Below are 17031 nucleotides of genomic sequence, written 5' to 3'. Positions count from 1 at the left end.
GGAGAGACGAAGGTCGAAAGCCATGCGTCCTCCGAGGCACAACCCAACCAAGCCGCACTGCTTCTTTAACACAGCGCGCCTCCAACCCGGAAGCCAGCCGCACCAATATGTCGGAGGAAACACCGTGCACCTGGCCCCCTTGGTTAGCGCGCACTGCGCCCAGCCCGCCACAGGAGTCGCTGGAGCGCGATGAGACAAGGAAATCCCTACCGGCCAAACCCTCCCTAACCCGGACGACGCTAGCCCAATTGTGCGTCGCCCCACGGACCTCCCGGTCGCGGCCGGCTGCGACAGAGCCTGGGGGCGAACCCAGAGACTCTGGTGGCGCAGTTAGCACTACGATGCAGTGCCCTAGACTACTGCGCCACCCGGGAGGCCCAATGAGACCTTAATTTAACTGTAAAAATACTTTTTGTACTGCAACTCATTAGCTAGTAACTTACTGTGAAATTGCAGGTCATTTTTAACAGCGTGTGTAATAAGCACATCTGAAGTATCCTATAAGTATAACTGTAGAACCTGTCATTGGTTCTTCCTGGAATTAGAGGGTTCTTCAAGAGATGGTTCGAAATGGGACTCAAAGGGTTCCTATACAGCAGGGTTCCCCAACTGGCGGTCCGGGAGCCGGATTTGGCCCGTCGGTGATTTTATTTGGACTGTCATGTTTTCTGAGCAAATTTGTTTTTTTAATCACATTTTTTGATGGTTGGACATAAGAGACAACAGCAAATCAGCTCCAACTGATTTACATTTTGGAACTCTGTTCCAAAGTATTCCCACGCATAATAGAGATATACAGTATGAGATCATATACAAATGTAAGCAAGGTTTGAAAAGATTGTTGTAGTCAAATATTATATCTGTTTCTTGCTGTCAATTTGCAGTCTACAAATCATTTATAATTATGTTCTGGAACACTGACCATCTGCTTAAAAAATAATCGTCCCAAGTCTGAATCTAGTTGATGATCTCTGGCCTACCAGGGACAAATTACAGAATGTCTATCGGTTCTAATCTTTTAACAATCTTTATGATACCCACAGAACCAGTGGCGGAGCAGAAAATTCAGGTTGTTGAAACCAAGAGGTTGTGAGTTCAAATCCCAAGCGAGGTTGACTCCCAAGTCATAAGATTTTGCTAGTCTCTCAAACTACGCCCGTCATTATTGTAGTCGGACTTTACATACACTTAGGTTGGAGTCATTAAAACTTGTTTTTCAACCACTCCACAAATTTCTTGTTAACAAACTATAGTTTTGGAAAGTCGGTTACTTTGTGCATGACACAAGTAATTTTTCCAACAATTGTTTACAGACAGATTATTTCACTTATAATTCACCGTATCACAATTCCAGTGGGTCAGAAGTTTACATACACCAAGTTGACTGTGCCTTTAAACAGCTTGGAAAATTCCAGAAAATTATGTCATGGCTTTAGAAGCTTCTGATAGGCTAATTGACATCATTTGAGTCAATTGGAGGTGTACCTATGGATGTATTTCAAGGCCTACCTTCAAACTCAGTGCCTCTTTGCTTGACATCATGGTAAAATCAAAAGAAATCAGCCAAGACCTCAGACAAAAAATTGTAGACCTCCACAAGTCTGGTTCATCCTTGGGAGCAATTTCCAAACGCCTGAAGGTACCACGTTCATCTGTACAAACAATAGTATGCAAATGTAAACACCATGGGACCAAGCAGCCATCATACCGCTCAGGTAGAGAAGCGTTCTGTCTCCTAGAGATGAACGTACTGGGGTGCGAAAAGTGCAAATCAATCCCAGAACAACGGCCAAGGACCTTGTGAAGATGCTGGAGGAAACAGGTATAAAATTATCTATATCCACAGAAAAACAATTCCAATATCAACATAACCTGAAAGGCCGCTCAGCAAGGAAGAAGCCACTGCTCCAGTACCGCCATAAAAAAGCCAGACTAGGATTTGCAACTGAACATGGGGACAAACATCGTACTTCTTGGAGAAATGTCCTCTGGTCTGATGAAACAAAAATAGAACTGTTTGGCCATAATGACCATCGTTATGTTTGGAGGAAAAAGGGGGACGCTTGCAAGCCAAATAACACCATCCCAACAGTGAAGCATGGGGGTGACAGCATCATGTTGTGTGGGTGCTTTGCTGCAGGAGGGACTGGTGCACTTCACAAAATAATGTCAGCATGAGGCAGGAAAATGATGTGGATATATTGAAGCTTGTGGAAGGCTAACTGAAATGTTTGATCCAAGTTAAACAATTTAAAGGCAATGCTACCAAATACTAATTGAGTGTATGTAAACCTCTCACCCACTGGGAATGTGATGAAAGAAATAATAGCTGAAATAAATCATTCTCTCCAATATTATTCTGACATTTCACATTCTTTTTTACAAGGATTAAATGTCAGGAATTGTTACAAGGATTAAATGTCAGTAATTGTGAAAAACTGAGTTTAAATGTATTTGGCTAAGGTGCATGTAAACTTCAGACTACAACTGCACATTGATTAATTAATCAATCAATCAATCTTATGCTACACAAAGATAAAAAAAACATAATTTTTTAGTTGGACTGTTTGGATTATGGCATATCTTTCAAATAGGCACATTCTTCTCTTTTCCTCAACCCTGCAACTCTTCCCCCAGGTCCTTGATGTGAAAGAGATGTGTTTTCTATTAACATGCCTGATAAAATAAAGGTTCATAAACAAACCCTGGTTTCGGGTTTTTTATTCAATATTACATATATTAATAGACAAACAACGGAAATTGATCTTCTGAGTCCATGTCAATGCTTAAATCACATCAGAAGACAATTCTTGAGGTCTGGGGGAAAAAATGTTTTAGACGTTTGAGTGTAATTTCCCTTTAATTGTGCATCCAACAAGAGAGGATGTGTGGTTTCTGCTGGTAGGCCTAGTGCTGCAGCGCTTCATGGCAGGGTTTTCTAAACAATCACCACTCAATTTATACAAATAAATAATCATGATGTGGTGTGGTCAGGTAAGCCTACTTTCCCGAAGTCTTTAACTACCCAAAAGACGGTTAACATTAGCAACGCTAACTGGTTACATACAGAGTAGACAAACGCACACACCAAACAGACAGAAGGGAAATATTGCTGGAATTGAATGGGTAGATATTATGGTACATTTGGCCATTTAAATAGAATAGCGGCTAGCCCGGGGTGGGATAATGTCAATGTGACTTTAATTGGATAGTAGCCGGAAGCTTTTCTGTTTATCACAGTTTGCGATGGAACACATGAAAACATTTATGTACACTGAACAAAAATGTAAACTCAACGTGTAAAATGTTGGTCTCATGTTTCATGAGCTGAAATCAAAGATCCCAGAAATGTTTCATACACACAAAAAGCGTATTTCTCTCATTTTGTGCACAAATTTATTGACATCCTTGTTAGTGAGCATTTCTCCTTTGCCAAGACCTTATGCCGGGGACAATAAAAGGTTACTCTAAAATGTGCAGTTTTGTCAAACAACAAAATGCTACAGATGTCTCAAGTTTTGATGTCTCAAGGAGCGTGCAATTGGCATGCTGACTGCAGGAATGTCACCAGAACGTTTGCTGGAGCATTTAATGTTAATTTCTCTACCATAAGCCGCATCCAACGTCTTTATAGAGAATTTGGCATTATGTCCAACTGGCCTCACAACCACAGACCACGTGTAACCACGCCAGCCCAGGACCTCCACATCTGGCTTCTTCACCTGCGGGATCGTCTTAGACCAGCCACCCGGACAGCTGATGAAACTAAGGACAATTTCTATCTGTAATAAATCCCTTTTATGGTGAAAAACTCATTCTGATTGGCTGGGCCTGGCTCCCCAGTGGGTGGGCCTCCCCACCCATGGCTGTGCCCCTGACCAGTCATGTGAAATCTATAGATCAGGACCTAATTTATTTATTTCAATTGACTGATTTCTTTATATGAACTGTAACTTAGTAACATCTTTGAAATTGTTGCTTGCTGTGTTCATATTTTTGTCCTGTATACTTTGAAGGAAAAAGGAAACCGCACAATGCTCTTGATAGTATCACCGATATTTAATAAGCTTACGTATCGGCCTATGTATAAGCTTGACGAAGGCCGTGTGGCCGATACGTAAGCTTATTAAATATCGATGATACTATCAAGAGCAGTGTGCGGTTTCCTTTTTCCTTCATCTTGTTCAATTGTTGCCATGCACCTGCAAATAAGATTGCTCAGTGCCTTTTGAATTTTGTCCTGTATACTTTAAAAATCGATTGGTGAATTACTCATACAGTAGGCGAGCTACTCTACTTGTTGGAGACCCCTGAGTTAGACCATGCTGGTAAGACCAGCTAAACCATTCTGGTCAGGCCAGCTTGACTAGCATCCGACCTGCACTGGCCAGCATAGACCAGCATGGACCAGCTTGAAATTTATGCTGGTCTATGCTGAAGTAACTTTGATATATAGTACTGGACATGAACTTGGTCATACTGTATGTGGACAGATATAGTTTGACTGCTAGAACGGACAGATAATACATTTTAAAGGAACTACCTGGTAAAATGTAGTCCAAATTTAAAAAAGACCTAACCTCTCATTAACTTTCGTTTTCAACATAAGGTGAAACCTAATCGATCTGAACAGTATTTTAGTCCTGTACTACTGTAGGCCTACAATGTTCAATATGTTGTGTGTATTGTAGAAAGTGTTGGGTATGTTTTTCATTGAGTTGTCACTCAGTCACGGTTGTTCAGATCCGATGGGCTCCCTTACAGTCTCCCTGATGTTTGGCCTCAGCTCTGACACTGTCTTGTCAACAGCCTGTGGCAGCAACACACACACACACACACACACACACACACACACACACACACACACACACACACACACACACACACACACACACACACACACACACACACACACACACACACACACACACACACACACACGACCCCCCGCCCCATCCCCTTCTAGTCTTCACATCTCCAACAGATGTGCCACTAGCAGCATTCTTACATCCGTGTCAGTTCATAATCATCTCTCCTCTCCTGCTATCCCCTTCTCATACCCTACCCTTGCCCTGCAGACTTTATTTGGTCTGGAGAGGGGGTCTAACTTCCTGATGCCTGTGTATTTATGCAGTGCTGCTTGGCTATTCATCTGGTACACTGTAAAGAAATGCACAATGCACACTCTGGTGAGGTGCGGAAAAACGGAAGATAAACAACCAAGGCTCTGAAGCCGAGACGTTGGTTAATAAATCCACAAGCAAGGAGAGATGAGTGTATGATTTTTTTGTTGTTGCGTTGTTGTCCGTCAGGTTTCAGATTATGTAAGAGCTTTGTGTGAACCTTCACAGTAGTGTCACTATTGTCTCAGGGGGCCGTTCAGCCGCCCAGCCCTCTTCTACTCTCCTCCTCTGTGAGATGTGGGACACTTGACTAAGGTTACGTCCCAAATGGCTCTCTATTTAGAGAATTCCTTTTGAAGTAGTGCACTAAATAGGAAATAGGGTGCCATTTGAAACACATGCTCGGTTAATCCTTTTGATAGACGAGCCGACAGCTCTACTTCATCAAAGAGAAGAGACCGAGAAGAGGCGCCGTAGGGGGAGTTAGTGTTTGTGTGCATGTGTTTGTGTGCATGTGTTTGTGTAATCTGAGATGAAAACGTAGTTATCCGTGAACGTATGAAGTGTATCTACAGTACATTTCCTGTAAGTATGTATCATAGTGTGTATCCTAATCCCTGCTCTCACTGCTTGTTTGTTGACAGATATTCCCAGGATTGATTCTATCGGATATAAAGCCTGCCAAAAAGATGAAGTTTAAGACGGTTTGCTACTTGCTTGTGCAGCTCATGCACTGTAGGAAGATGTTCAAGGCTGAGATCCCCTTCTCAAATGCCATGAACTGTGAGGACGGTGACAAGGTAAGATCTTTGAGTGTCTGTTTGTGTGTGTATGTTTGTGTGTGTTGTCTATGTGTGGGTGAGTTTGTGTGTGTTGTGTAAGGGAATATAGAGACAGAGAGAGAAGGTATGTGTGTGTATACATGTGAGTACATGTGTGTGTACATGTGTACATCCATGTGTACGTGTGTGTGAGCATGCATGTGCGTGTACTTGTCTGCGTGCAATGTGTGCTTCCCAACTAACCAGACTTTGTTGACCTTCATCAGTTTACTTTCAATTCCTTTGGTAATATGGCTGATTGTCAGTGTGTTACCTTGACCTGCTGTCCCTGTAAAGATATCCTGAAGTCTGTCTTCAGTTCAACTCTGGCTCAGGATATTTAAATCCAGATACTCAGGTCTGTGTGGGTGTGTGTGGGAAAGGAGATGTAATGCAGCGCATAAGAGCCAAAAGAAATCTCGCCCTTTCAGATAAAAACATAAAACTTAGTACAATCATTCCGTAAAGGGCATAAGAATCTCTATGTGGTTACATTTATATAATATGTCATAGAGCTCTGATGCTTCGTGAGAACCCTGGATGAAAGCATGTAAACATAGCTTTCAAAAGAGAGGGGATTGGAGTGAAGTTCAAATATACTCGACACAGACTGAGATATTCAGATTCAGGCCACACACACACACTCTCTCCAGGCTGTCGGAAATGACAAATTAACTCCGAGAGAGAGGGAGAGGGAGAGGGAGAGTGGGAGATGGGAGACGAGGAAGGAGTGAAAGGATGAGTGCGCTCGGAGCAGCCGTGGGTGTATGATGTGATGAGTGTCCAATGCTCCTCGGACCATCTCCAAACAATTGGGTCACATGCAGAGTGGGAGATGGAGAGACTAAAGAGAGAGACTAGAGGGAAAGTGAGAGGGCGACGGCAGAGGAAAGGGGTGAGAGACAGGCTTACAACACAGCCACAGAAACACTCATTAGCGTAATCAATGCACACACGCCACCAAAGCAACCAAGAGAAAGTGAGGGGTGATGAGGATGAAGTCAGCGGGGTGTGTGTTTGTTAACCTTCCTCAACCGTCCTCATTCGCTCTGTCGCCCCCCCCCCCATCCCCCATCCCCATTATGAAGCCACTCTTTTCAGCCGCTCCTCGCTTACCCACTGTCTCTCACGCTGTGACACTGATGGGCATCAGTCTGTACAGCTCACTGGCTTTCTTCCTTCATCCAGGAAGACTCAATCAGGCTATATCCCAAATGGCACCCTGTGCCCTATATAGTACACTGCAAGTCAAAAGTAGAACACCACGAAGAGCACCATTTGGGACACGTCCTCATTCTCTCTGGTGTCAAATCACTGCTTTTGCTCTGCTGCTCCACATAGCCTACTGTACAATAATGACACTTCCAAAGAACTATCAAGACAAGGGGGTTCAGTTGGGGTCAGAGAATCAATGATAACTGTAGAGGAAATCATTTATGTTTTGTTTGTTGTGTGAAGATGAGCATTTAATATGTTGATGCCCCTTATCAATTCATATGAAGTCAACCACAAGAATTGACTTTGTTTGATTTCCCTTGCTCACATTTAAAGATTTGAGAACTGTTAGAACACACCTCTTCTTACTCCATGGTGAATTTTGGTGTTTGTAGTTAAGTATAAACTTTCTCTCACCCACAATGATACCCAACAGTGGACAGTAGAGGCCCAGCAATCTATTTCCTCCGTGACCCATTGTTTTGAACAGCTGGTATAAAACCCTCTGAACGTAGTTAAGTCAGGATTCCGTTTCCCACAATTCTGTGCCACAGCGGAGGGCCCTGCGGACGGCTCCAGAGAAGCTACGGAACCGGACGTCGATGTCGGCTAACGTGACCCAGGCCAGCCCGGGAACACGGGTCAACCGCTACATTGGTCGTCTAATCGAGGCGAGGCAGACAGAGTCAGACACAGCTGACCTCAACCTCCTCACACTCATGTATAAGTGCTCTGAGCGCGAGCAGAGGGTGAGTAACTATACTACACTTACAACATACATGCACAGACATACACACGCAAACATTGCAACGTAAGGAGTGACTTTTGAATCAGCCGAGTGACTTTTGAATCAGATGTTTTGATAGACGTAGCACTGAGAAGATGCTTTAATAATTATTTTATCTGAGACATCCCTCTCTCTGGTTGCTCTGCCAGTACCACCAGCTCCATGATGAGTACTTCACCAGCGCCGTGGTCCTCTCTCTAATTCTAGCTGCCTTGTTCGGCCTTGTCTACCTTCTCATCCTACCACAGTATGTACTAGATTATTATAGGATATCTGAGAGCATCACATTCTGTACCTCTATCTCTTTCTCTGTGCCTGTCTCTTTATCGCTCTCTTTATCTCTCTCTCTCTCTCTCTCTCTCTCTCATTTTAGTATATGATATCTGACAGCGACACACTGCTTTTCTAGCTCTGTCTCTTTCTCTCTTTCCTTTCCCTGTATGATATCTAACAGCAACGTACACTCTCTCTCTCTCTCTTTTCTTTTGGTCTGCTGCCTCTTGAGTTGCCTTCCACAGGCTCTGTCCACTAACTCATTACCTCTTCTTCTTCTCCTCCTCCTGTCTTTTCCCTATTCCTCCTCTCTCCTGCTGCTGTCACCAGGGGAACAGTGGTCCTGGTCCTACTGGTCTTCTGCATCTGTTTCCTAGTAGTTTCTATCATGTATCTGCATGTCACAAAATTACAGGTAAATGCCTGCTTGATGCCTTGGTCCAACTGATTTAACATGTCGTTCTTTTAGTTATTCACTCACTTTTTGTTATGAGAATTTTGTTATCAATGTTCATAAACTTCAAATAATCTACTGAGTCTGCTACCCAGAGTTTGTAAGATTCTGGTTTAAATGAAACAGACAGATTTCTCAGCTTACAATAGTCAAAATGTTTATTCATGAGGACTTGAATACAAAGACATTAATTTTATAGCTGCGCACATACTTCCACACAAACAGTAGGTATCCTACGCACATACATACACACAAACAGTAGGTGAGTTTTATCCTTCTCCAGAGTTCTCACCACTGTGTATCACTACCCAGCCGACAGTTCCGTTCCCCTGAGATTAGGGAAACCTTAAGAAGTACTCCCTATGCTATCATAAGTTCCTCAGAGGCCTAGCCAGGTCGGTCCAAACACAGTTGAACTGTTCTCGTTTTTTTTCTTCGGCACACACATACAAGTTCAAATCCTAAGCTATACCTTGCTCAGACAGTCTGTGTTTTTCCACTATACAGATACATTGTTTAACCTAATTCTGACTAAAAATACACACATCATCAGATTATAATTTTATGATTCTAATCAATTTCATACAGTTATAAGGTTTCAGAGTGGAATTATTTTATCAGTATCTTTCAACATATACATTATTTTATCACTTTTCTGATGGGTTGATTAGCTGTAAGTGATTTTCCATGGGTAGGTCAAACTCTTGGCCCAAGCTATAAGTCACTTTTGATAATTTAGTTAATTTAGCAAATATGACCTTTTTCTGCATATCTGCAAATATGAAATAATATTTTAGTCGGTAGTTGAAAGTAATATTACGTATGAAATTGATGTCAATGGCCTTCAGAAAACTTTTCAAAGTTCACTCAGTTTGTCTTCAAACTCAATGCTAATTCTATTAATTTCAGCTTTTGTTGAAGTTGACAGATTGACTTTTTCCAACTTCCCCAACCCCTCAGCTAATATTACATAAATTAAGTTATAATTCTTTTCAAATTCAAATTCTGTGTGGTAAGCTTCTTCTACTCTCCCTCCCTTTTCATCCTTAATCTGTTTCTCTTTGTGTCTATTCTCTCTCTCTCTCTCTCTCTCTCTCTCTCTCTCTCTCTCTCTCTCTCTCTCTCTCTCTCTCTCTCTCTCTCTCAGTGTTTTCCAGGCTGCCTCACCATTCAGATCCGTACCGTTCTGTGTGTTCTCATAGTGCTCTTAATCTATGCTGTAGCCCAGGCCTGTGTGGTAAGTAGGGTTAACAACAAGGCACTAAAACAACAATATTCATGATATTCATTGCAATACACTTGAAATCATAAATGTAAATGTCATGCAAATCAAATATGCAAAGAACCAACCTCTGAGTTACTGCTTGAGGGTTTTTGCCATTCTCTCCTCTGTTTCTCTGCCAGGTGGGCTGCATGCCATGGCTGTGGGGCAGTGCCCACCACTCTAACAGTTCCATTGTCATCATTGACACGAGCGACGGTGCCAACCGCACCATGATGGAGCTGCCGTGCGACGGCGTCCGCTACGCCTTCCTGTCGTGCATTGTGGGCACGCTGACACTGGCGCTCTTCCTGCGCGTCTCCTGGATGCCAAAGATGGCCCTGTTGCTCCTGCTGGGGGTGCTGTATGTCACCGTGCTGGAGCTCAGCGGATTCAGACGCACCGCCGGGTAAGAGAGAGGACAGAACATACATATATATACACACACACAGGCACACATACACCGCCGGGTGAGGGAGAATACACACACACACATTATGTATATAAACAAGCACACACACCAGTGGAGGCTGCTGAGGGGAGGACGGCTCTTAATAATGACTCTAATGGAATAAATGGAATGGTATCAAACACATGTTTGATACCATGCCATTCAATCCATTCCAGCCATACACTCAATTCCAGCCATTATTATGAGCCGTCATCCCCTCAGCTGCCTCCACTGACACAAACACAGGAGGGCGAGAGGGGAAAAAACGAATGGACAAATACACCCACCATCCTCCCACTGTCAGTCCTGAAGCTATAGTCCTCAGATTTACTCTGCTCCCCCTGCCACTCACGTATCTAAAGCCATGATTGATTTTACATGACAGTAGTGTCAGCTACGGTTTCCTCTTGGTTTGATTTGGAGTGGGAACAAGCGAACCACAGTCATAGGGATATTTCCATTTTGTGGGGACGTGTGTAGGAGGAGAGGAGTCTTTGCTTGTCCCCGACCTGCGCACTCTCACATGGGAACTGTTTGAAGAGGAGACACACAGTACATGTTCATTAACTCTATACCAAAAGGCTGAGCTGACAATGTAGGCTTTTGCTTGATTCAGCCGTGCATGTTAGCTACTCCTACTCAGTACCCAGGACCTAGTGCAGCTCGGCGAACAGACCCATTGTATCGATACAAACAGATCACTTACTGCATGAATCATCAACTATATTCAGCCACGGGGCAATTTCTTTCTTGAGCAGATGGTCAAGGGGCTGGAACATAATTACAAATAATTTGTAGGCTGCAAATTGAGCGCAAGAAGCCCAAACAGATAATAATATTTGACTAAAACATAACAATTTCAAACCTTGCTTACATTTGTATACAATCACATTATTGTTGGACATGAAAGACTGTGAAAACACCAGCAAATCAGCTCCAAGGGATTTTAATTCAGGAAATCTGGGCAAAGTATTCCCATGCAGTATCTCTCTATTATGTGTGGCAATACTTTGGAAAGGATTTCCAACAATAAAACTCTTGTTCAGAAAACCTGAACAAATAAAAACTTGGGGGCCGCCGGTTGGGGAACCCCGGCTTACTGTATAACACTGGAATACTCTGATATCATTGAGATGGAAAACTACTTGTTGTTCTCCAAAGGGGTCTTATTATCCGTAAATACTATATCTGTGCTGAGTGAATGGTGTTTACATCACTGCTGGTTTAAGTCACCCTGTCTGGGTTTTCCTGCGGTTGTGGCTGACATGGTACAGTTGATGATATCACTGTTGGTTCTCACTGGTGGTTTCATCCACAGGCCACCCCCTTAATTGTTTGTGTAGTGGTCCAGACCTAATGTATGTTGCTGACATCAAATTTGGTTCTCACAAAGTGGGGGGTCCCTGTCCCTCCACGTCTACCCTGTGAAGTTGTAGTCCCCACTGTATATATGTGGTCCCCCACTCCCCCTTTTATTAATGATGTGGTACAGTCCTACTGTATTATGTTGCTGACATCTATGTTAGTTTGTTCCCACAGTGGGGGGGCGCGTCGATCCACATCTCCCCACTTTCACTATTAATTAATGATGTGGTACAGTCCTACTGTGTATGACTTATATTGCTAAGATTTCTGTTGGTGGGGTTCCATACAGTTACATGTACAGTGCATTCAGAAAGTATTCAGACACTTTGACTTTTTCCACTTTTTGTTTTACATTACAGCCATATTCTAATATGGATTTAGAAAACAATCTCCACACAATACCCCATAATGACAAAGAGAAAACTGTTTTGTAGAAATGTTTGCATAAATACCTTATTTACGTAAGTATTCAGACCCTTTTGCTATGTGACTCAAAATTGAGCTCAAATGCATCCTGTTTCCATTGATCATCCTTGAGATGTTTTTACAACTTGATTGGAGTCCACCTGTGGTAAATTCAATTGATTGGACATGATTTGGAAAGGTACACACCCGCCTATATAAGGTCCCACAGTTGACAGTGCATGTCAGAGCAAAAACCAAGCCATGAGGTCGAAGGAATTGTCCATAGAGCTCCAAGACAGGATTGTGTCGAGGCACAGGTCTCGGGAAGGGTATCAAAAACTGTCTGCAGCATTGAAGATCCCCCAAGAACAAAGTGGCCTCCATCATTCTTAAATAGAAGAAGTTTGGAACCACCAAGACTCTTCCTAGAGCTGGCAGCCCAGCCAAATTGAGCAATTGGGGGAGAAAGGCCTTGGTCAGGGAGATGACCAAGAAACCGATGATTACTCTGACAAAGCTTCAGAGTTCCTCTGTGGAGATGGGAGAACCTTCCAGAAGGACAACCATCTCCAACTCCACCAATCAGGCCTTTTTGTTAGTGGCCAGAGGGAAGCCACTCCTCAGTAAAAGGCACCTAAAGGACTCTCAGACCATAAGAAACAGTATTCTCTGGTCTGATGAAACCAAGATTGGATTTTTTGGACTCGTTTTTACTATGTCATTATTGGGTGTTGTGTCTAGATTGATGAGGGGGGGAAACGATTTAATCCATTTCAGAATAAGTCTGTAACGTTACAAATTGTTGAAAAAGTAGAGGTGTCTGAATACTTTCCGAATTCACTGTATGCACTGAACAGGTCTACAGAGGACGCCATCTCCACAGCTTTACACTCTGTCCTGACTCACCTGGCCAAAACCAACACCTATGTGAGAATGCTGTTCATAGACTTTAGCTCATTATTCAATACGGTCATTCCCTCTAGGCTGGTCACCAAACTCCATGACCTAGGGATCAGCCTCTCTCTCTGTAACTGGACTTTGGACTTCCTGACCAACAGACCCCAGTCTGTCAGGTTAGACAATTTCACCTCCTCAAACCTGAACCTGAACACCGGTGTGCCACAGGGCTGCGTGCTGAGCCCCCTCCTGTACTCCCTCTTCACCTACGACTGCGTTCCTGTACACGGTTCCAACACCATCATCAAGTTCGCAGATGACACCACGGTGGTAGGCCTGATCAGTGACAATGACGAGTCAGCCTACAGGGAGGAGGTCAAACACCTGGCTGCATGGTGCTCTGACAACAACCTGGTCCTCAATGCAAAGAAAACCAAGGAGCTCATTGTGAATTACAGGAAGTCTAAAAGCTGCAGCCACGCCCCAGTTCTCATTGATGGCATTGAGGTGGAGCGTGTGCCCAGCGTCAAGTTCCTGGGTGTCTACATCTCCGAGGAGCTTTCCTAGACCCTGAACACCTCAACCCTGGTCAAAAAGGCGCAGCAGCCACTGTACTGTTTGAGGAGGCTGAAGAAGGCCCACCTGTCTCCCAAGATCCTGGTGAACTTTTACCGCTGCACGGTTGAGAGCATTCTGACTAACTGCGCCACAGTGTGGTTTGGCGGAAGCTCTGTGGCCGACCGGAAGGTCGTGCAACAGGTGGTGAAAACCGCCCAGCACATCACTGGTGCCCAGCTCCCTGCCATCGTAGACCTTCAGCGGAAGCGGTGTCTGCGTAGGGCGCGCAGCAGCATCATCAGGGACCCTTCACATCCATGCCACAAACTGTTTTCCCTCCTATCATCAGGCAGGGGGTACAGGTCTCTACGTTTCCGCACTAGCAGGCTCAAGAACAGTTTCTTTCCAGCTACTTTAACCCTGCTGAACTCTGTGGCACGGCACTAGCCATATCCACCCGCCCACCACTTAGTACTGCCTCTCAGGGACCTTGTTGCACTACTCTCCTTGCACTCTTTACTGGACTCTACTGCTTTGCAAAGTCTGATTAAGGACATTATTCAGTTGTACATGTACATGCCTACCTCGGTAACCTCATTGCTGCTATCCCTGCATTTCAGTTGCATGCCTCCTTGCACTTGCCATTCTACTTAATTGTTTCACTTGTACATTTTTTGTACTCAGTTATTTGCACTTCTGGTCAGATGCTAACTGCATTTCGTTGTACTGTATTATTCAATGACAATAAAGTTGAATCAAATCTAATCTAAAAATATCTCTGTGGGGGGGGGGGGGGGCTCTTTCCATATACCTCAACTCTCCCTTTTAATGAATGATGAGGTAGTCTTTTTGAAGATTGTTGCTGATGTCTCTGTTGGTTTGTCCCACAGCGGAGGGTCTAATCTCCAGATCCAGGGCTATGAGCCCATCCTGTCCCTGCTGCTGTTCACCAGTGCCCTGGCCCTCCACTCCAGACAGCTGGACCTCAAACTACGACTGGACTTCCTTTGGGCCACACAGGTGTGTGTGTGACTGTGTGTTACTGTGTGTGTCTGTGTATCTGTGTGGGCTGTTGTCCTATGCATAGATCTAGCTAGCTGATGAACACCTTTACTCATCATCCGACCTTCTGTTGTGACCATATCATGCCAAGTCCTATTTTGAGGCTTTTGGCTGCCAAGTGGCTGTTAAAGCTGCTGGCAGATGCTAGCATGGTGATGGCTGATATTGGCATTGTTGGTTACGATAGGACAGTGCTGATATTGGCACGGTTGTTTACGATAGGACAAGGGGCTGATATTGGCCTGGTTGTGTTGGGTTAGAGTTTGAAATACTTGCTATAGTAGAGGGTAATGGTTACATGTATGAGGAATGTATGTGGTGGGGTCAATGGAGGTTGGATAAGAAATATGGGCCTGGAGGGTTACTAAGGGAAAAGGCAATCACATGGTTACAGTCACTGATAAGGGTGGATAGCTGTGGATTTGTGAGGAATGTGGGCCCAGGTCAGGTCACATGAAGGGAGAAGGAACAGTTTCATTACACACATCTGTAACGGTTGTCGTCTAGAGGAGAAGAAGAGGAACAAGGTGCAGCGTGGTAATTGTTCATCTTGTTTAATGAAGGTGAACACTCAAAATACAAAAAACAACAAATGTGAAAAACCGAAACAGTACTGTCTGGTGCAGACACACAATGACAGAAAACAACCACCCACAAAACCCAACACAAAACAGGCTACCTAAATATGGTTCCCAATCAGAGACAATGACTAACACCTGCCTCTGATTGAGAACCATATCAGGCCAAACACAGAAAATTGAAAAACATAGATAAACAAACATAGACTGCCCACCCCAACTCACGCCCTGACCATACTAAATAAAGACAAGAACAAAGGAAATAAAGGTCAGACCGTGACATCACTTAACTTCCTGCCTAGCAACAAATATGTTTTCTCCATATTCCGGTTGGAGGAACAAGGAATCAACGGGGAATAAGCAGGAAATCAGGAATCTTCCATCCAGGATTTATGGAAAAACAGGGAATTTATTGGAAGTTCACAGAATGTTGTAACCACAGATAGGACACGGGTGATATTGGCATGGTTGGTAAGGATAGGTCAGGCCAAGTCACTGATGGTTTGGTACAATAGGGCCACTTGGCTGGTAGGACAGTTATAGTGTCTAGTACGGTTTGGCTTTAGGTTTGGACCTTTAACTATTGATTCTACCAAATGCTCATTGTCCACAATGTCAGGCTAACATGGTGCCTCAGTCCTGGTGTACATTTAGAGCTTATACTGACACCTTGTGGTATGAGCTTTGAACTGCAGGCTTGAGTTGTACTTTGGGGAGAATTATTTTATTCAAGTTGATGTGTGTGTGTTTTTGTGTGTTGTCAGGCAGAGGAGGAGCGGGACGGCATGGAGAAGGTCAAGCTGGACAACAGGAGGATTCTCTTCAACCTGCTTCCTGCTCATGTGGCTCAACACTTCCTCCTGTCCAACCCCAGAAACATGGTGTGTCCTACATAGACGGACAGACGGACAGATAGACAGACAGACAGAGGCAGGCAGGCAGGCAGTCAGACACAAACAGTGTTGTTTCATAAAGGATATTACCTTTCCTTCAAAGGATCAATAGTACCTTGCCATATACAGAGCCTTCGGAAAGTATTCAGATTCTTTGACTTTTTCCACATTTTGTTACGTTACAGCCTTATTCAAAAATGTATTAAATTGTTTTTTTCCCTCATCAATCTACACACAATACCTCATAATGACAAAGCACATTTTTTGGTGGGTAATGTTTTGCTTTAAAAAAAAGAAAAGTAAACCTGGAAATATCAGTCTTTACACCCTTTACTCAGTACTTTGTTGAAGTTTGTTTGGCAGTGATTACAGCCTAGAGTCTTCTTTGTTATGATGCTTAAAGCTTGGCACACCTGTATATGAGGAGTTACTCCCATTCTTCTCTGCAGATCCTCTCAAGCTCTGTCAGGTTGGATAGGGAGCATCACTGCACAGCTATTTTCAGGTCTCTCCAGAGATGTTCAATCGGGTTCAAGTCCGGGCTCTGGCTGGGCCACTCAAGGACATTCAGAGACTTGCCCCGAAGCCATTCCTGCGCTGTCTTGGTTGTGTGCTTAGGGTTGTTGTTCTGTGGAAGGTGAACCTTCGCCCCAGTCTGAGGTCCTGAGTGCTCTGGAGCAGGTTTTCATCAAAGATCTCTCTGTACTTTGTTCTGTTCATCTTTAACTCAATCCTAACTAGTCTCCCAGTCCCAGCTGCTGAAAAATGTCCCCACAGCATGATGCTGCCACCACCATGCTTCACCGTAGGGATGGTGCCAGGTTTCCTCCAGACGTGACGCCAGAGGTGGGAAAAGTACACAATGGTCATACTTGAGTAAAAGTAAAG

The 17031-nt window shown here is 43.9% G+C and overlaps 1 protein-coding gene across 3 annotated transcripts in view; it reads left to right on the top strand.

The window, feature by feature from the left end:
* LOC129823634 (adenylate cyclase type 1-like) overlaps window positions 1-17031 on the top strand; it is a 71038-nt gene that overhangs the window by 47666 nt on the left and 6341 nt on the right. Inside the window, exons 8-15 of one of the 3 annotated variants that reach the window (XM_055882490.1) lie at window positions 5768-5923; window positions 7714-7908; window positions 8096-8193; window positions 8550-8634; window positions 9821-9910; window positions 10078-10343; window positions 14501-14630; window positions 16015-16131. In XM_055882490.1, coding sequence (XP_055738465.1) covers window positions 5768-5923; window positions 7714-7908; window positions 8096-8193; window positions 8550-8634; window positions 9821-9910; window positions 10078-10343; window positions 14501-14630; window positions 16015-16131 — 1137 coding nt within the window. Of the gene's footprint in view, window positions 1-5767; window positions 5924-7713; window positions 7909-8095; window positions 8194-8549; window positions 8635-9820; window positions 9911-10077; window positions 10344-14500; window positions 14631-16014; window positions 16132-17031 lie in introns of those variants that run through there. The other 2 variants (XM_055882491.1, XM_055882493.1) reach the window with 2 other exon arrangements.

This window comes from Salvelinus fontinalis, chromosome 26 (genome assembly GCF_029448725.1).
Source record: "Salvelinus fontinalis isolate EN_2023a chromosome 26, ASM2944872v1, whole genome shotgun sequence".
Lineage (NCBI taxonomy): Eukaryota > Metazoa > Chordata > Actinopteri > Salmoniformes > Salmonidae > Salvelinus > Salvelinus fontinalis.
This window is presented reverse-complemented; position numbering and strand designations above follow the sequence as displayed.